The 21,744-nt window shown below is 38.0% G+C and overlaps 2 protein-coding genes and 1 long non-coding RNA gene across 3 annotated transcripts; 1 reads left to right on the top strand and 2 right to left on the bottom strand.

The window, feature by feature from the left end:
* Positions 1-912: 912 nt before the first annotated feature.
* On the top strand, positions 913-1,970 carry LOC109167380. Its single transcript, XR_002051832.1, has 2 exons — positions 913-980; positions 1,706-1,970. It is a non-coding gene; the product is annotated as an uncharacterized LOC109167380 (long non-coding RNA).
* A 7,483-nt stretch (positions 1,971-9,453) lies between these two features.
* On the bottom strand, positions 9,454-10,023 carry LOC109165898 (uncharacterized mitochondrial protein AtMg00810-like). Its single transcript, XM_019314867.1, has one exon. It carries the CDS (start codon positions 10,021-10,023, stop codon positions 9,454-9,456), a length of 570 nt encoding a protein of 189 aa, XP_019170412.1.
* Positions 10,024-13,108: 3,085 nt separating this feature from the next.
* Positions 13,109-21,242, bottom strand: LOC109165884. Its single transcript, XM_019314865.1, has 5 exons — positions 20,619-21,242; positions 20,124-20,200; positions 17,922-19,783; positions 17,278-17,822; positions 13,109-13,114 (listed from the first exon to the last, which is right to left on the bottom strand). Exons 1-5 carry the CDS (start codon positions 21,240-21,242, stop codon positions 13,109-13,111), a joined length of 3,114 nt encoding a protein of 1,037 aa, XP_019170410.1.
* Positions 21,243-21,744: the final 502 nt, after the last annotated feature.

The raw sequence follows: 21,744 nt of genomic DNA, 5'->3' as shown, positions 1-21,744 counted from the left end.
ATATATACATATGATATGTATCATAGGATATAAACATATCACATATTAAACAATATCCGAAAGCATATAAACATCAGATGGATTGATTGAATTTCCAGAATAGAATTATTCAAATATGAACATACCGTTCATCGGGATTGAGCGGCTGATAACGTGTTGTAATGTTGTTTGTGTCCGTTGGCCTTTAGCTCCTAACCGGTGGGTTGTAACATTTGTATCAATAATATAAAAGATAAAAATAAAATATAGAACAAGAGATATGGGTGAAAGAGGAGTAAAGACCTCACTATCCCAACCATCCATTTGAGTACAAGGAAGATATATATATATATATATATATATATATATATATATATATATATATATATATATATATATATATATATATATATATATATATATATATAGGGTCAGGTTCCTGTAAGGTCAGGTCTTCCCGTGCGGTCAGTGCGGCATACACCATTAGATATGCATAAATGCACCACACAGTGTTTGTAAATACACCATTATGTGGTGTATTTTTTTTTTGTGTGTGGTGTATTTTTTGACATTTCATTCTGGTGTATTTTCGAACACTGTATGGTGCATTTATGCATACCTAATGGTGTATGCCGCACTGACCGCACGGGAAGACCTGACCTCACAGGAACCAAAATCTATATATATATATATATATATATATATATATATATATATATATATATATATATAATACATTTGTAACGGAAAGCAATAAATGATAGATATAAATATGAGCGTTACAAAGGAAACAAGATAGAATTATCAAACTTGCAAATTACTTAAAATTATATGAATATTTTATTTTTCCATTTCTGTTGTATTGTATTGATCTCCCCTGATCTCCCCCCACTATAAATACAAATGCATTCTCCTATTCATTCAAAGTAACATAGAAATATCTCCAAGAATGGCTTCTAAAGCATTGACATTTCTCTTCGTTATTTGTCTCATTCAATATGGTAAGTCTTTCTCTATTCTATTTTTTCCTTGTTATTATTCACAAATTATTACTTCCCAACAAAAAAAGTTATCGAATTTATTTCAGTTTTATGTTCGCTTCAATAACCGTATTCTCTATATAGAGAAATGTACAAACAAACACATTCTCTACTTTTATTTATATTTTTATTGAGTTAATACACAAAATGGTCCTCGACTATAGTGATTTTTCTCAAATTCATTCTAAACAACTTTGGTGACCTAATGTAGTCCTAGATTTTTGTGTTTTCGCTCAATTTAGTCATCCGTTTGTTATTCCATCAAATTGGTGTTAAATAAAGGGACAATTCAGTGATCTCAATATTGACATCTCTTTACTTCGATATTGAAATTACTGAATTGTCTATCTATTAACACCAAATGGACGGAACAACAAACGGATGACTAAATTGAGAAAAACATAAAAGTTTGGGACTAAATTGAGCAAAAACACAACAGTCTAAGACTACATTAGGTCACCAAAGTTGTTTTGGATGAAATTGAGAAAAATTATTATAGTTAAGAACCATTTTGAGTATTAACTCTATTTTTATTATTTGTTCACTCCCTATTTCTTGTGAATGTATTCTTTGCTTTTCTTTATTCATTTTGTTTAATTATTTTTTCACTATTCATATTTTATTTAGAGAAATATACAAGTAAATGTATTATTTACTTTTCTTTTTCATTGGTTGTATGTATGTAGGTGGTTTGTTTGAGGCTGAGGCAAGAAATGTGGTACATGTGTTTTGTGAATCCGATGAAGAGTGTCTATACATTTGTCCGGATCCACTACCGGGCGTCTATTGTGATTTCGAGACTAACCTATGTGTTTGTAATGTTAATACTTCGCTAAAAAATCAAATTAAAGTGTGAAAATGGTGAAAAAACCATTTCTTACATTTACAAAGAGTGTGGTTTAATATAATACCCCACTTAAAATAAATATAATCTACTACTCTTTGTTTGTTTATGACAATGTTGCTTGAATTTTGAAATAGCTAGCAAATGACAATGACATAATAGAGTAACCTTTTAAAGTGAGGGGACTCCTTGTGCACACTAAGCAAATGTCTAGCCTCTGTGATTCAGAATAATAGCATTTTTGTAGCATAATATCTTTAAATTTTGACAATCACATAACATTCAAAATAAGAAATAATTTAGAATATCATTGCCACACTAACAAAGATTGTCAATATATTTGTATAAGACCATCCCCTAACATCTTGTTAGGACTAAAGATGAGTGTGATATCAAGTTCTCTAGATTGGATCCTAATTGGATCAAATCATGAATAAAATTGAAGACAAAATTAAAATGTCAAATACAATTCCACATCAATCTTTGCATCATCCTAGCTCCATCTATGATTTTTAAGAAATACCATAAAATTAAAAAAAAAAAAAAATAGATTTGAAAACAAAGGTATAGCCATCCTTCATCAACCTTGATGGAAGAATAAGAATCGATGCTACATTCTTTTTTTTATCAAGGTCGACAGTTGACAAAGAAGGGAAGGATGCCAACGCCATCTCGTCTATATCTAGAGATGGAAGTAGCAATTTTAGCTCTATCTATATTAATTCTTCTAAATATTATTTTGAACATTTATTAATTTATTATATTAAAGAATGACGTGACAATGATAGTGTTGTTGATAGTTGACATGGAGTATGTAACATGACTATATGTAACAACGCAAAAAATAGTATGTGTGCCATGAATTAGGAAATAATTTCATAATACCCTTCCGCAAAAAATAGTATGTGTGCCATGAATTAGGAAATAATTTCATAATACCCTTCTTTGAAAGAAGAGAAGGGGGATGATATAGCGATTTTAGTCTCTATCTTTTCATCGTTGCAATATACACCATCAACTCTTCAAGAAAGATTCATTTTAACCCCTGTAATAATAAAACTATTAATTAAACTCTATTAAAATTTTACTTAGTATATTGATATTTTAAAATTTTATTATCTTTGCTCTTTATAACATTGTGAGTTTTTGTATTTCATTTGCAAAATATATAGAAAATTAACAATCTTCTTCTCTATATGTTTCATTTTCAATTGTGTCAAATAGTCCCCATTTTTCTACACGATCCTGTTAAAATCATTTAATTTTTATTTTTTGAAAGGAAAGAATATCATTAAAATCAAGAGATTAAGTGTTCAATACAAGAAGGAATAGTAGAATATATACCAATTAAAATGACCAGTATGAGAACTAGCAGCTCTAGCCAACACATGAGCAAGCTTATTCACTGATCGATTGACATAATGAATAGACACTGATTTAAAGTGCCTTTTTAGAGACCGGCAATACTTGAGAATGCAACCTGCATAAGAATAGTTCGGTGAATCATTTTCGAAAAACTTTCATACCATCTGACAATTTGATTTGAGCACAATGTTACGCCAGCCATGTTCGAGAGTCTAGGAGAGAGCTTCTTTAACTGCAAAGGCCTCCACAAGATGGGGATCATTGAGGCAACAAGATTATAATTAAAGACAAAACAATAAAATGTCTTAATTAAAATACACATGTACTAAGTATATTTTTAATAGAAATTAATAGTTTTATTACTCCATGGGTTAAGTTAAAACTGCAACATTTTTGAAGAGTTAGGGATGTATATTGCAACGATTAAAAGTTAAGGACTAAAACACATAATATTTTAACTATAAACACATAATATGTAAATTTCAATATGCAATAACAAGAAATTAGGCACTAGCACTAGGAAATAAAAAGCAATCCATAAATAGAAATAAACAATTATGACTAAACAAAATAAGACTAACACATATACACAAATGATAAATTAAAAAAAAAAAAAAGAGGGGGGGGGGGGGGGGGGGGGGGGGGAATAGCACTTTTCCCCCTAAATTATATGTTTATAGCACATTTTTCCCCTGAATTATTCATGTAAGCACATTAGTCCCCTCAATTATTTTAAAAGTGGCGGTTTTCCCACCTGATATATTAAATTGACATTTCTACCCTTAAAGTAACATTTTATTTATTTTACTTCTCCAACAAATTATTGCGTATATGTAGTTATGACCACGGTTCGGTTCGAATTGAACCGGACACTATAGTAATCGAATTAAAAGTTTCCGGTTATGATTCAGATCTAGAACCCAATATTTGGATTTCAATTTATTAAAATTATGAATAAGAAAACTGGATCCTGAACCGTGAACCGGCAATTCCTAATCCGGTTCGCGATTTTGAACCGTCTTTATTTTAAAATAGTCTAAATTCAACAATGAAATGTATTTTATTTTTTCAGTTTGGAACATGAACCGGCCGTTCCGGCTAGCGATTTTAATAAACTCTAAATATCGCGTTTTGATTCTAAATTGTAATTGGAATATAGTGTGTGTTTGGTTTGAACCAAATTATAGTAATAATTTGTTGGAGAAGAAAAATAAATGAAATATTTATTTTAAATATTTATTTTAAGGGTAAATATGTCCATTTAACATTTCAGGGAGAAAAACAGCCACTTGAATAATTCAGGGAGAAAAAGTGTTATAAGTATATAACTCAGAGGGAAATAGTTCTATTTTTCATTTTATATATTTTCCTTCTCCAACAAATTATTGCTTATACGCAGGGATGATCACGGTTCGGTTTGAACTGAATCGAACACTATAGCAATCGTTCCGATTATGATTCAGATCTAGAACCCAATATTTAGATTTTAGTTTATTAAAATCATGAATCGAAAAAACTGGATCCTGAACCGTAAATTGACGGTTCGAATTGGAATAACTACTAGCATTAGCTTAAAATTAGAATTATAATATTTACAAACAGTGTATGTTCTTTTTACATTTATTCTGATTCTCACATATAAGTATATATGATTGCGTTTTGGTTTTAATTTTGAACTGCCGATTCACGGTTCCGAATCCAGTTTGAACTGCTGGTTCAAACTTTATTTTAAATTAAAATTTTATTTTTTATTTTTAAAATAGTCTAAATTTGATAATAAATTTATTTTATTTTATTTTTTTAGTTCGAAACATGAACCGGCCATTCCGGTTCACAATTTTAATAAACTCTAAATATCGGGTTTCGATTCTAAATTGTATTTCGGTTTGGTTGCTATTGTAACACCCCTTAAAATTTAAAATATTTAAAGCTTATAAAATAAAGGCGAATCTAATATTAAATCCCAAACAGAGCATAAACCAAACATAATAGTCGGGGTGTTATACCACATCTAAGCTGGAGAACTTAGATGCACAGGCTATACTAACTAACCAAACATAAATCCATAAATCCATAATTGAGTACAAACCAAGACACGCAGGTCGACTAACTGAATCTAAGACTATCTAGACTAGATTTGGGGGATCCAACTAGCGCACTCCAAGCTACATACTAATCTACACCTGAAAAACATGCGGTGTAACAATCGTCAGCGAATAATGCTGGTAACACACTCCAACTCATTAAGTACAATATAGGTAGATATAAGAAAATCATTTTGGAACCGGAATACATATATAACCTATGAGACTCTAATTTAAATCCAAGATCAAGACTCAAGAAACGATAATAGACTCAACAATATAGAATAATTATAAAGACTAGCATGCATCCTAGAAACACAATACGAGGCATAATTAGACAGATAAGCATATAAACAGCAAGTAGAGACAACAAAGGAATTCAAGGCAATCATTTAACAAGCAATCATCAAGTCACACAATCCATCTTCCAACCTTATACCAAGTTCAAACCTTGTAGCTCCCCTCCGTCCTTATATCAGTTCCAACCTATACCTCCAGGCCACTCTTATATCGCCTCCCTTATTCCTCCGGGTAACTACATGCCCCCACCGACAAACCACCTTTCAACCACCAACATATCAAGATAGAGCCGCAGTGCCATTCGCATGATCCGCACCTCTAATGCCAATATCAAGGAGTCAACGCATATAGCCCTGACATGACACCGCAGCACTTATAACCAGACCCATGCTCAACGGCAAGCAAGTCAAAGGTGGGTTTGTGCCTTTATCACAGTAACCGCTAGGCCTGTACCTTTAGTACAATGACTGGGCACAAGTGGTGCCAACCGCCAACAATTCATTTCCACCAATCACAATCTCATCATCATCATCACCATTAATCACACCGGCCATTGCACAATGACCACGATAATCATCATCATTCAATCAATCAACACATAATCAATCAATAACAATCAAGACATAACAACAACGACACGTACTACACATAAATTCCTAGAACGGTATTCGAAACATCAAACGGGACTCATACACGACAAATGGGGTACAACGGGACACAACGGGATACGGGGAAACAACAAACGGAGAAAAACATCACGACGCACATAAACTTTCCAGCGGGTGGAGGACCACCCGCCACCCACCCTCCGGCGGCCACCTACTATTCCAGCGGGTGGCCGGCGGGCAGACCACCTCCCGCCGGCTGCCCGCTGGGACAGTGCTCCCGGGCAGCGGGTAGGTGGTGGGCACCCTTGCCCCCACCTACCCCCACCTGACTCATAGGCAACTTTCCGGTCCCGGGATTTCTCGTGGAATCCAAAACCATGTCCAGACACATTCAAACACATAACGACTACACCACGGATTCAATTAACGGAATTAAATCAAGAATCATTCCAAATACACTAGTAGTAGTAGTAGTAGTAGTAGTAGTAGTAGTAGTAGTTGGTCATGGCGTATGTGAACTTCATCTACGACGTAATGTATGTCTCTTTGCTCAGTAGTAGTAGTTGGTCATGGCGTATGTGAACTTCATCTACGACGTAATGTATGTCTCTTTGCTCAGTAGTAGTAGTTGGTCATGGCGTATGTGAACTTCATCTACGGCGTAATGTATGTCTCTTTGCTCAGGTAACGGGTTTGATAGTAATGACGAAACTAATCTACGACACACATCTCACAAAAACATGAAACATGTAGGGAACCCGCATGGGCAGCTCAACTGGTCATAGAGGTGAAACTTTGGAAAAATGACCAGGGATCGAGTCTCACCAGCGGTAGTGTGTGAACCATCTCTAAAAGTTAGGGGGGTTCCTTGTGCGCAGTGAGCAAAGGTTTAGCCTCTGTGGTTGGGAAATCCAGAATTTCCTAGAAGACTTAGAATGAACGATTGAAATAAACAAATCTGACATTATATTTAATTACTTATGCATTTTTTTAAAAAAAAATAAAGAACCTCATTCTTTTAATCATAGGCTGAAGCGATTACAAATAGGATCGATGGAACGGTATACCATTCCTTACAGTCAGACATAGAAATAACTTCCCTAGCAATGCTACAAAGAACTTGAATCGTAGACTGTTTCACAAATTTGAAGCTGAATTCGTTAAATGAATTTAACGCTTCTTTAATATCATTGAAAAATTGATCGAATGTAGTCAAGACTAACTTCGGTTGAAAAGTCTTACACACCACCTGAGTATATGTTTTCCATATGTCGTTCATTGACAATATATCCATCGAGTTGAGATGGAGATGCGACAATATATCTAATGAGTTGAGATGGAGATGCTCTTTTACATTGTCATATGGGAGAGTCACTACATGCCATCTGAGCACAAGGTGCTTGGCGGATGAAGTTCACATACGCCATGACCAACTTATATGTTTCACACTTATGAACTCGCCAAACGAAACGAGAGGAAAACAAACTCGCCAAAAGAAACGAGTGGAAAACAAACTCATCACACAAACGATACAAAAACACAGAAAAAAAAAAAGCAGAACACAAAAGAAAAGAGAAGCAACAATACACCTCTTGAACTTTATTTTACGGATCCACGGGAACGATACCACTTCTTTATCCAGATCTGGCATTATCCTTAAGTTTTAGATCCTTGGAACTACCGCAACTTCCTTGAAGGGTTGGTGGCTGAATCGACACTGGACTTCATTATGAAACTAAAAAACAAAACAAAAAGAAAAAAAAAAAGGAGACCGCCGGCCAAGAAAAGAAGCTCCGTCAAAGGCTCAAGCTTCGGCCAGAGGCCGGCGATCACCAGATGAAGAAACGCCCAAAAAAGAAGCAAGATTTTGTCAGACAGAAAGAGAGGTTTCGAGAGAATTAGGATTTCAGAGAATCATCCAAACTATATCTTTAATTGCCAAAACAATTATGAAACTAAAAAACAATTACTTATGCATGATTATATCCTATATAATCTTGCATTTGAAGTACTTATTTAAAAATAAACATAAACATTAGACATTATCTCGTCGTTTCTAAAATGTCAACAACAAGACTTAAACGTATGACCTTTATAATGAAAACAACTTTACCTACTAATTAAACTACATCATTTTTTACAAAACTTGTGTATAATCTTTACTTATACATATACTATATACACATATATAGGGGATGAGGTAGGCACCCTTTGGGCCCTAGGCAAGGGCCCAGCTGGCCCTTGGCCAGGGAATGGCGTATAATTTGTGTAATAATTTGTATAATTAATAATTCTTAAAGTAAGAATTTTATATATGGTAAATAATTAAATATAATTATGATTAGAGAAATGATTTCATTAAGTTCCGATAGAATTGAAAGATACAAAGTATATCACAACCCAAACTGTAACTACTCCTGACAATCAGGATATACTAAGTCAGCACTATTACAATAATAATAATAATAATAATAATAATAATAATAATAATAATAATAATAATAATAATAATAATAATAATAATAATAATAATAATAATAATAATAATAATAATAATAATAATAATAATAATAATAATAATAATAATAATAATAATAAGAATAAGAATAACAATAACAATAACAATAACAATAACAATAATAATAATAATAATAATAATAATAATAATAATAATAATAATAATAATAATAATACTAACACACCCCCTCAAGCACAAGGGTGAGGAACAACATTGAGCTTGTCCTGTAGAGCAGTGAAACGTGGTGATGGCAGCGATTTAGTGAAGATATCTGCAAGCTGATCGGCAGTAGAAACATAGTTGACCAAAAAATCCCCAGAAGCGACTTTGTCACGAACAAAGTGGTAGTCGATTTCCACATGTTTTGTGCGCGCATGAAAAACTGGATTGGCGCATAGGTAAGTCGCCCCTAGATTATCATACCACAACGTGGCTGGCTGGCCGGAGTGTAACCCTAACTCCCGAAGTAGAGACACAGCCTAGGTAACTTCAGCGGAAACATCGGCTAGAGCTTTATACTCTGCTTCGGTGGATGACTGTGCAACTGTGCGTTGTTTCTTGGAGAGCCAGGAGATAAGATTATTGAATCCGAATATGCATGAATGCTAGTAGTGGGTGAAGATGATAGACGTAACCCATAGTCAAGTGTACCCTTGATATAGCGTAGAACCCGTTTAGCAAGACCCTAGTGTTCTGTAGTCGGTGCATGCATAAACTAGCATAGGCGATTGACTGCATATGGAAGATCAGGCCGTGTAATGGTTAGATATTGCAGGGCACCAACTATGCGACGATATTGAGTCGGGTTGTCATGCAACTCATCTGTCTGTATGACTGACTTTGTGACAGCGGCCGGTGTGGTAAGTGGCTTACAGTCAGCCATCCCAGACCGCCCTAGGAGATCAGTCATATAGCGGCGTTGTGAAAGAAGGAGACCATTGTCAAATGGAACTGTCTCAATGCCTAAGAAGAACCGTGGGCTCCCAAGATCCCGTATTTTAAAGGTAGAAGCCAAACGACCCAATAAAGTAGTGACCAAAGTTGCGTCAGTCCCCATCATAATAATGTCGTCAACATACACAAGCAGAAACACCCGTGCGCCCCCAGCAGTATAGTAAAACAAAGAGACATTTGTTTTCGATGAGTTAAACCCTGCAGACAATAAGAAATCATGCAATCTCTTGAACCAGGCCCGTGGTGCCTGTTTCAAGCCATATAGGGAATGCTGTAAGTGACAGACATGCCCCGGATTAGTCGAATCCTCGTAGCCTGGTGGCTGTTTCATGTAAACAGTCTCGGCCAGATGTCCATTTAGAAAAGCATTATGGACGTCCAACTGGGCGTAGGGTCCAGCCATTAGACACAGCAAGGGCGAATAACATCCGTATCGTGGTCGGTTTGACCACAGGACTGAAGGTATCAACGAAATCTTCACCAGCTACCTGGTTGAACCCTTTGGCTACAAGGCGCGCTTTATAGCGCTCTATAGTCCCATCAGCTTTACACTTAGTGCGGAACACCCATTTACATCCAATAATGTTCATATGAGATTCTGGAGCCACCAACCGCCAAGTGTTATTATGCAGTAATGCATTAAATTCCTGATCCATAGCCTCGCGCCAATGTGGATGTCCCACAGCTTGAGAATAACAAGAAGGATCAGTGGTGGCGGTGAGTGCTTGAAAATTCTCATCCGTTCCCTTAGTCATATGCCGAAGGCGCATGACATGATCCCGACTTTGGGGTTGAGGACGGCGTTTCCTAGTCCTTGCCGGTGCTGTATGAGTGATGGCCAACCGAGGTGGTTCACTGGCCAGTGGCACGGGCTCAGGTTCAGTAGAACACTGAGCTGGTGTCGGAGTTGCACAAACAGCTACCATAGGTGGTATGATAGGTCCAACCGCCCAAGGTAAAGTGGGCTGGGGAATAACCTGTTGAACCGGCCCTGCTGAAAAAGGAAAAACAGCTTCGTCAAAACGCACATGACGACAAATGTAGGTCTTTCCACTCGTCAGATCAATGCATCTGTATCCCCTAAAGGAGGGTGGGTAACCTACGAAGACACAGGGTGTCGAGCGATATTCAATCTTGTGCCTGTTATATGAGCACAGATATGGATAACACTAACACCCGAAGACACGCAGGAAAGTGTATGGTGGGGGTGTTTTAAAGAGACGGGTATATGGAGTATCAAACTTTATAGCTGATGACTGTAGGAAATTTATTAGACAAGTTGCTGTTTCAAAGGCATAGTCCCAATACTGTTGAGGTACTTTGCCTTCCGCGAGTAAAGCTAAGCCGGTTTCGACAATGTGTCGATTTCGGCGCTCTACTCGCCCGTCTTGTTCATGTGTGTACGCACATGATTGGCGATGATTTATACCAAGTTGTAAGAAAGTGTTATGCAACTTACGGTATTCACCCCCTAAATCTGACTGAATAGATTTGATAGAGCGCGAGAATTGACGCTCTACCAACACACGAAATGACTCGAAAATTTTATATATGTCTGATTTTACCCGTAATGGATAAAACCAGCAGAAACGAGAAAAATCATCCACAAACAGTACAAAGTAACGATATCCATTCGTACACATTACAGGAGAAGGGCCCCATATATCAGTGTAAAGTAAATCTAGTACATTTTCACTGGAATTAGAAACCCTATCTAATTTGAATCTTGAGGATTTTCCAAGATGACAGGCTGTGCAAGACTCCAAGGACTCAATTTTATTTGAGGTGATTGGGCAATTTTTCAGCACTTTATGGAGGACTTTTTTATGCGGATGACCGAGCCGGCTGTGCCAAACTGCGGGAGAAGTCCGGGAACTGACAAACGCAAAATGAGACCGGGAGACCGGGAGCTTGTACAAACCGCTTGTGGTGGGCCCTTTAAGTAGAGTGGCTTTGGTTGTGGAATCCTTCACAAGAAAACAATCATTATGAAATTCAAAATAAACATTGTTTTCTTTTGTGAATTTATGTACAGATAAAAGCGGAACAGACAAAGACGGAACATATAGAATATTTGATAAATTTAGAGTTTTAGACTGGGATGGGACGGATGCATGTCCGATTCGTGAAATCGCCATACCTGCGCCATTACCAACGCGTAACACATCGGAACCAGCATATTCATCTGAATGGGTCATCATCCCGGGGTTCGGCGTAGCATGAGCCGTAGCCCCCGTGTCCGGGTACCAACCATCACCGGACGCGGTACTACCGCTGTGGAAGGAGCTTCGCCCGAGATTGCGACATGGGCTTGCGGGGGTTGCGTGGTATAGCGCTTGAAGCAATAAACAGTGGTGTGTCCATAGCTCCAGCAGATTTGACACCGAGGGCCATCGCGACCACCTCGCCCGCCGCCGCGATGTTGTCCACCGCGCCCGGAACGGCCGCGACCAGCCTGTTGGTGTTGCTGGTGGTGCAACTGCTGTCCGCCACTGTATCCGCCCGGAGTGCCGCGACCAGTGCCGGTAAAGAGGGCAGTGTGGGAGTTGCCGACATCAACCGCCGTGGGATAATCATCAACCAAAATAAATTCATTAACATGCAAGAAATCAGATAGATGAGCCAATGAGACAGGTGATCCGGTTGCCGTGAGCGAGGTAGCCATGGCTTTGAGCTCCGGCCGCAAACCACGGAACACATAGAGGTTTTGCTCCGTGAGCGACAATGGAAGTCCGGTGAGCGCAAGGGATTCCACAAGCAGCTCAGCCCGGCCTAAATACTCCGCGGTGGTAGAGTTCCCTTGCCGGAGCATTTGGAACTGCCCAAACAAGTTGAGGCAGCGAGCTTCGCTGGATGAGCCGAGGGCGGCAATGATGGAGCTCCATACTTCAGCCGAGGTGTTCCTGCTGACTGCCATGTGGAGGACCTCATTCGCCATTGATGAGATGAGAAGCGAGAGGATAACCTGGTCTTGCTTCTCCCACGCCTTATAGGCCGAATTGGGAACAACCGTGGCAGGTGTTACTGCATATGAGGATTCGCCGAAGTCCGGGGTGATGAAGGCCGGTGGGCACTTGATGCTTCCATCGACGTAACCGAGCAAATCCTGGCTGCGGAGAAACGGGATCAGCTGTGTTCTCCAGAACAGGAAGTTTCGGGTCGTCAACTTCATCGACACATAGTGATGTGCTCCTGCGAGAGGGTTGGCACCAACCGACGACGGTGTTCCAGCCGAGATGGTGCGCTCAGACGACTCGGATGCCATGGTCGGAGAGAAAATAGGTGAGAGGAGGTAATTTGTGGTGGAGGAGGAGAGAGAGCGGATCGATACCAGACTGATACCAAATTAGAGAAATGATTTCATTCAATTCCGATAGAATTAGAAGATGCAAAGTATATCACAACCCAAACTGTAACTACTCCTGACAATCAAGATATACTAAGTCAGCACTATTACAATCATATAATAATAATAATAATAATAATAATAATAATAATAATAATAATAATAACAATTATCACAACATTTTATATATACTAACAAAAGTTTAATGGTATAAGGTCAGTTTTGTTCCATAGAATAATAATATAATATTTGTAGTGCAATGTACAACTTAATAAACATAAAAATACGGACATAAATCGGAGATACCATCTTCTAATGACTCTTATATATCAGTTTTTTAGATTAGATTAAGAATCAGATATTTTATAGAAGAAATTCTGTAAGATTCAAGAACATAATATATTTACAACCCATAATTTTAGCAAAAGGATATGACAAAAACCCTTCGGGAGGAGAGGTAAAGGAAAGCAAATTAACAGAGTTAATTAATTTTAGATTGAATTCCATTTATAGTCCTAAATTAAAGGTTATAGTCCACTTATATTTCTTTTTTATCAAAACATCTTTATTTGGCCTTAGTATTATTGTGGCATGAACATTTTTTATTCTCCATCAATTAAAATGTCGTTAAATACAAGGATATTTTGATCTTTTTATACAAATTATGTTGATCTGCTATATTTTTTATGTTTATTTTTTTGAAAAAAATTCATAACTGATGACTGAAATTGCCTTGTATTTTTACGAAATGTAAACAGTTTTGTTCATAGAGAACCAAAAATAGTCATGTCACAATAATACTAGGACCAAAAGTAAATATTTTCCAAAAAAAACACACACACACACACAAAGTAAACTATCACCTATAAATTTAGGATCAAAAATATAATTAACTCATAATTTTATTATTAAATAGTAAACATAACACGTAAGTGAGGTAGAAATAATATATTTCAATCTAAATTGCACTATTTTGTCCACAAGTGAAAGTTAAAATTGATTTTGTAAAATTTCCTTAATGAAATTAGTTTTTTTTTTTTTGAATGCTACTGACTCAATTACGTACATTGTAGTATCTGTTCAAATATATTTTCTTAACCTAATGAAAAGCACAAAAAGTCAATAACACTTCCACTAAGATTCAATCTCATGACCTCTCACATGGGAAACATCCCTCTCACATGGAAGAGGTCACTACATGCCATCAATCTGAGCACAAGATGTTTAGCCCTTAATGAAATTACTTAGAAAAATAAAGATAAATTTTCCAAAAAAAAAAAGATGGAGCGTCGTTTTTGTTCTCCCTAGATAGTGAAAGAGAGCACTGAAAACTTTATTTCGAAAAAATAAATAAATAAATTTGAGAGTTTTTTCTTAATTACTATTCATATAAGAAAATTTAATAAACAATTGAGCATGGTATAAGTGAATATAAGAATTTTGGATTTTGTATTGGGTGCAATAATTAAGGATATTTTAGGATTTGTAGGGACAATGTCCTTATTGGCAAATTATGCCCTGCAAACATGTGTATCATGCATAGTGCACACGGAATTGGATCCATAATTTCTATATTATAAATCCATAATTTCTATACTATAGATTCATAATTTCTATATTATAGATTCATAATTATTGAACTCTATATTCACAATTACAAAATTTTATGTTCATAATTTTCAATGTTCATATTCCCAATTGTTGAATTCTGTATTCACAAATCACTGAACTATATGTTCATAATTTGATAACTATACAGTATAGAAATTATGAATCTAGAGTATAGAAATTATGAATCTACAGTATAGAAATTATGAATCTATAGTATAGAAATTATTGATTTATAGTATAGAAATTATGGATCCAATTCTATGTGCACATTGCATGATACACACGGTTGCATAGCATAACGCTCTGTCATTATTGCACTATTACAAACTTCAAAATTGTTGTATCTAGTGCAATAGACAATAGTACTTATAAAGTATCTGAATTGAAATAATAAATATTATTATAATAAGTTGATAATTTAATAAAGTACATAAAATTTTAAATTATTATTTAAGTAATTTGGATTTTTTAGTACTATTGACTCTGTTACAATGAGAGTTTGAATTAACTGAACAGTTACAACTGAACAAGAATACATCAGATAAAAGATAACTTGACGTGAAACTCTCCTATCTATTAGAGAGCTCAGGTCAATTGAATCTAAACTACATAAACAAAGAATATAAAAACTATATAATATAACACTTATTAACAGTTACAATGTAGTAAAGAGTTAATGCCCCCACACCGAGATTCGAACATGAGACCTATCATTTGAGAGGCCCGCTCGACCACAATGCGTTTGGCAATAATTTGGATTTAATCCTTCCTAATAACATTTTGAAGACTTGTTATTTTATTATGGGGAAAGTTATAATTTATGTCCCTCACAAATATACCAATTGTCAATAATGTTACTCCTAAACTATTACTGGGCGTTTGGTTGGAAGGAATTTAAATTCCATTCCCACTTAATTTCAAAGGCCAAATTCCTTAGTTTGGTTGGAAGGAATTGCAATTCCCTCATTTTCGTGGAATTAAAATCTCATGCTCCTTATGAGATTTTAATTCCATGGAACTTGGGAAGAAAAAAAGATAATGATGAGACAAAATTACCCTCCCTTTTTTTTTAACATAAAATTAATACTTGACAACAACAATGGGCATTTTGGACTTTATAGAGTGAATTCCATTTTTGGTCCTACTGTTATAGGGGCGTTTCCAATTTCAGTCCACTTTAATTTTTTTTGCCACTTTATAACCACTGTTATTGAATGTGTTCCACTTTTAGTCCACCGTTAATATTTCCGTCAAGAGGCCGTATAATCAAAGGGTATTTTGGTCTTTTTATGTTTGTCTCTTCTCCTTTAATCTAGGCGCTTCCTCCTCCTCCTCCGATATTTGAAGATGGCTCTTTGAATAACGAGAATGGGAAGCCAAAGCTACATCGTTTTGTTCGTTCCAACATGGCCCGTCGAGGTTTCTTAGGTTTTAGGTTTAATGTTCTCATTTCTTTAATCAAACATAGTCTTGGATGAGAAGAAATGTCAAAATACTCCTAGATTACACGGCATCTTGATGGAAATACTAACGGTGGGACTAAAAGTGTAACACATTCAATAATAGTGGTTATAAAGTGGCAAAAAAAATTAAGGTGGACTAAAATTGGAAACGTCCCTATAACAGTAGGACCAAAAATGGAATTCACTCGACTTTATATTACTTATTATTCCATTTCAATTCTCATGTATACCAAACATTGGAATTGAAATTCCCAGTAATTTTATTCCTGCAAACCAAACACTGGAATTTAAAATTCTCACTTTATTCCCAGTAATTCATCTCTCATGGAATTGCAATTCGTTTCCCACGTAATTCCCTTCTTCCAACCAAACGCTCCGTTAGTGATGTAAATATTACCCCTTAATATCATTTTCAAAATGCGACATATATTACTCTTCCCTTAATAGGAAAAAGGAGAAACATCGTTGTCAGCGGAAGGAGAACAAACGAATAAAGAAAAATGAGGACAAAAAAATGTGGCCTTCGAACATGAGAAATGACGAGTAATCACATTTACACCACTAATAATTTTGAGGAATGACAATATATTTCACGTTTTAAAAATTAAAAAGTAACATTTAAATCACTAATAATTCAAGAATGACATTAATAATTGACATATTTGTGAGAGGCATAAATTACAATGTTTTCTTTATTGTATTGAAATGTAATATGTCAGTATTTGCCGTGGATAGTTGAAATGGCGTATGCGGTATGTGCCATAAGAAATTAAGAATAATAGTGCAAAAATAATATGTGACAAAGCAATGACATGACAAAAAGTATCCCACATTACAAAATAATTTCATAATATCCTATTCTGAAAAAACAAATGTTATTCTTTCTTACAAAAATCATTACATTTTTTTTTTTTGAAAAGAGCCTGTGCGGTATTTATTCGAAATATGCTGAAATAGAGTCTGGCGGGTCTAAGTCCGCGTACATACTAGATAGGTGATTAGTTGCAGAAGAAGCTAATGTATGCGCTAAATAATTGTCTAGTCTAGGAACATAATAAATTAAGCAGTAATCAAAAGATGCCATACTAGTTTTGCAACTATCAATGGCATAGCCTAAATAAGAGCGCAATGAGTGTGTTGTAGACGAAAGATATTGTTGGAGCACCAAACAATCTGTGTAGAGGTCTATATCTGTTTCTTCTCGGTGTCTGAGCCATGACAAAGCTTCTTTGCATGCGAAAGCCTCCGCCATTAAGGGCGAAAAATAGTGTATGATAGGGGTGGTCATCGCCGACACATAGCATCCTCGTGAATCCAATATAATAGCCCCCATTGCTGCCTTGTTTGTTGTTGGATCGTACGTCGCATCGAAATAACATTGATTCCTCCCGTTCTGCGTAGTATTGTGTTGGACGGTTGCTGAAAATTCCCGTGATAATGGCAGTGTTTCGGCCTCCCCTTCTCCCATAATTGCTGCGCCTTCCCTCGGGCAGTAAACTGCCGCAACTGGCGGTAAAATAGCAGCCGGCATCGTGGTGATGGCTTGCGGACTTCTTCGAGCGGGATGTGCCTCTTTCCATGCATTGACGGATGACAACGCCATTGCTATCACGTTTTGGGGCCTGGGCAACATTGCTTCCCATACAGCTCCATTTCTCGTTCGCCATATGAAATACAAGAGAGCCACTGCATAAATAATCCTATCATCATCTAAAATATTCAACAAATCACTAAACCAATCACTGAAAATATTTGTGGCACTATTGGGGATTGGAAGGTTGGATCGTGCCCAAATGTTCATCGTATAACCACAAGTGATCAAAGAATGCACAAGATTCTCATGCCCAACTCCACACATTGCACAAGTTGGATCAATATCAACTCTCTTTATAAGTAAATTCTCCGTAGTAGGCAAAATATCATTTAGAGCTCTCCACAAGAATGTTTTCCATTTTCGGGGGGCTTTGAGGCTCCATAATTTTTTCCACTTATGAAAGTTACCCTCCGGTTGAGAGTAGTTCCCTCTTACCACCTTGTATCCTTCTTTAACTGAATATTCCCCTTTTGGGTCGCCATACCAGTACCACATATCCTCATACTCAAGAGACACAGGTATTTTTAATATTTTCTCCACATCTTGGGCTATGAAAATATCCACTAAAATTTCATGGTCCCAGGTTCCAGTCTGCTGGTCTATCAGTCCCTCCACTTTTGCCTGAGCCAACTGAGGCGGTTTTTCTGTTAAAATTCTTGGCTGGTTGTCATCATGTATCCACGGGTGGTCCCAAATCAAAGTTGATTTGCCATTCCCAATTCTGCGTCTTACTCCCCCACAAATTAACCCCTTAGCCGCCAAAATACTCCTCCAGCAGAAACTTGGATTATTTCCCAAGGCTGCTTCATAGAAGGAACTAGCAGGGTAATATCTAGCTTTATACACTCTTGAGACCAGTGATTGTGGTTGTGTCAGGAAGCGCCATGCCTGCTTACCTAACATTGCAAGGTTAAAGGCTCTCAATTCCTTAAACCCAAGTCCTCCAAATGTCTTTGGGATGCACATTTTATCCCAGGCCTTCCAATGGATGCCTTGTTCATTTCCTGACCTCCACCAGAACCGATTCATAGCTCTCTCAATGGCTGTACATAAATTCATAGGCAACAGAAATACGCTCATTGCAAAAGTGGGCATAGATTGAGCCACACTTTTTAGTAGAACTTCCTTCCCCGCCTGTGATAAAAGCTTTTTGTTCCACGAGCCAATTCTCTGCTTTATCTTATCCTCAATATATGAGAAAGCCTGTCTTCTATTCCTGCCCACAAAAGATGGAAGTCCCAAATATTTTCCAAAATTCTGGGCCCGTACAACTCCCAATATATCAACAATCTCTTCCCGAACTTCCTCACTTGTATTTTTACTGAAACATATGTTTGATTTGTGATAATTAACCGCCTGTCCCGACATGGTTTCATAGGTTGTTAAACAACGCTTAATCGCTCCTGCTTCCTGATTATTAGCTTTGAAAAACAGCAGGCTATCATCCGCAAAAAACAAATGAGTAATAGAGGGAGCCCCCCTCGCAACTCTGCATCCATGTATATCCCCTTTGACCTCAGCTTGTTTCAACAATATTGAGAGACCCTCAGCACAAATAATGAACAGATAAGGTGATAAAGGATCACCTTGTCTTAAACCACGAGTCGGTGTTATTTGTTCAGACTTTGATCCATTTATCAACACACTATATGACACAGTGGATACACACATCATTAGAAATTTGACCCACCTGTCATCAAAACCCAGTGCTTCCAACATCCTTTGCAAGAAAGACCATTCCATACGGTCGTAGGCTTTTGCCATATCTAACTTCAAAGCCCCCCAGCCAGCTAGTCCACATTGCTTTCTGTTCAGATAATGGCCCACCTCCGCCGCTACCAATATATTATCTGTAATAAGCCTTTCAGATATGAACGCACTCTGGGATTCAGAAATAATACTATCCATCACCGGTTTCATTCTGGCCGTTATCACTTTTGCCATAACTCTATAGACCACATTACTAAGCGCAATTGGCCTATAATCAGAAACCATTTCCTGGGTTTTCTTTTTCGGGATCAAGATAATATTCGTCTCATTTAAACCATCCGGTAGAGAACAATTATTCAGAGAATTCCTGATGAAAGTAGCAACATCAGATCCTACCACATCCCAAAAATTCTGGTAGAAACCAGGGTTCATCCCATCCGGACCCGGTGCCTTATCCGGATGCATTGAAAATAAAGCTGCTTTTATTTCTCCACCTCAAACGGCCGCACTAGCTTCTCATTTTGTGTAGTAGTGATCCGGGGTTGTATACCCCCAAAGAAGTCCTCATCAATCATAGGTGTACTTGAATTAAAAATGTCACGATAGTACTTCAAGATAATACTTGTCATAGCTTCCCCCTCAATCCAATCCCCGCTATCATTCATAATCTTAGAAATGGTATTTTTTTCTTTCGGTGAGAGGCATACCTGTGGTAAAATTTTGTGTTTGCGTCCGCATTCTTGAGCCAATGCTGTTTGGCCCTCTGCCTCCAGTATACATCCTCCTGCAGCTCAATCCGAGTCAGACACGCATCCAACCTCCTAAATTCGGTCAGGGATACCGAATCTGTACGTCCTCCGAGGCGCATCTGTTCCTTTCGTAGGGCAGCAATCTTCTCACCAAATTTATGGAAACGGTCTCCACCCCATCGTGTTAACCGAGTTCCACAAAAAGCTGTGCACTCCTGCAATCCCCTATCCCGTCCTTCCCCCCACGACTTCTCCACCACCTCCCTACAGCCCTCATCATGTAACCATGCCATCTCAAAGCGAAAGCCCCTACCCCGACCACTCCGCCCCCCCCCCCCCCCCCCCCCCCCCCCCCCCCCCCCCCCCCCCCCCCCGGAGATTTAGAATCCCAAGGAAAAGCAAAGAGTGATCCGATTTTCGGGTCAATATGTTCTGTACACTTGCATCCTGTACCAATTCCCTCCAAGACTGCGTAGCCAACACCTTATCCAAGCGTTCCTCTATCCAATTCGAGGTACCCTTCCCCTTTTCCCAAGTGTAAGGATATCCTGACATTGGTAGTTGCGTTAAACCACACTCTTCAATAGTCTCTCCAAATCCCCGTAGCAAACTGTCCGGGTGTGGATTCCCTCCCCGTTTCTCGTACTGATATAAGAGATCATTGAAATCTCCAATAATAACCCACGGCAGCTCAGACTTACCTGCCAAGGACCGAATTAAATCCCATGATTCCCTTCTCTGGGGGCGTTTCGGGAAGCCATAGAATCCAGTCATCCTCCATTTATCAAAACCTGGAATAGTCACCTCAATATCAATGTAGTTATTTGAATAGCCAATCAAATTTGCCATACTATTCGCCCTCCACAACATAGCCATCCCCCCACTTAAACCAGAATTGTCAACATTAAACAGGCCTTCAAAACCAAGTTTAACCCGAAGTCGTTCTGCATGATCTCGGTTAACCTTGGTTTCCATCAGAAATACAAAGTCGGGTTTCTTTCGGGACACTATGTCCTCAATCTCCCGAACTGTCCGTGGATTACCCAAGCCACGGCAGTTCCAACTCAGAGTACTCATTGGGTTGGGCGGGTCTGCACCGCAGCACCCGCCATCTGCAAGTTTTTTTGTACTTCTGTCATTGTTACATCCTCCTCCACCACTCCACCCTCACTAACCCGCCCCTCCCTCACATCCCCCTCCACCGATACGGTCCCACCCATGGTTCCCGTCTCCACCCTCACCCCCGGCACCACCTCACACCCAATCCCACCATCCGTTCTTCTCCGCTTGGGATCCACCCTAACCCCCTCCTCCTCTCCAGCCACCCCGTTCCCTCCCCCCAAACCCGGCAGTCCACTCCCGCCCTCACCTACCCTCCGACTCCCCATACTGGCCAAAGCCGGCTCCTCACCCCTCGCCCCTTGCTGTCCAACCCCTTCCCTCCCAAAACCGATTTCTCTCCTCCTTTGCTGCCCCAACTTGAACCACTTATCCCCGACCAATTTAGCCGGATTATTTCCACTCACCCTCATTGTTGCACCGTAAATATACTGATCGGGAGTCAACAACGAACGCCGCG

Source organism: Ipomoea nil, unplaced genomic scaffold (genome assembly GCF_001879475.1).
Source record: "Ipomoea nil cultivar Tokyo-kokei standard unplaced genomic scaffold, Asagao_1.1 scaffold0317, whole genome shotgun sequence".
Lineage (NCBI taxonomy): Eukaryota > Viridiplantae > Streptophyta > Magnoliopsida > Solanales > Convolvulaceae > Ipomoea > Ipomoea nil.
Note: the sequence above shows the minus strand (reverse complement) of the source record. Positions and strands in the feature narration are given on the sequence as shown.

Coding starts and splice junctions, on each gene's coding strand:
- LOC109165898 (XM_019314867.1), bottom strand. CDS start 10,023: ATGAAACAGCCACCAGGCTACGAGGATTCGACTAATCCGGGGCATGTC.
- LOC109165884 (XM_019314865.1), bottom strand. CDS start 21,242: ATGAGTACTCTGAGTTGGAACTGCCGTGGCTTGGGTAATCCACGGACA. Junction 20,201..20,618: donor CGCAGTCTTGGAGGGAATTG/GTACAGGATGCA, acceptor ATTGAGCTGCAG/GAGGATGTATACTGGAGGCA. Junction 19,784..20,123: donor AACACAAAATTTTACCACAG/GTATGCCTCTCA, acceptor TACTTTCATCAG/GAATTCTCTGAATAATTGTT.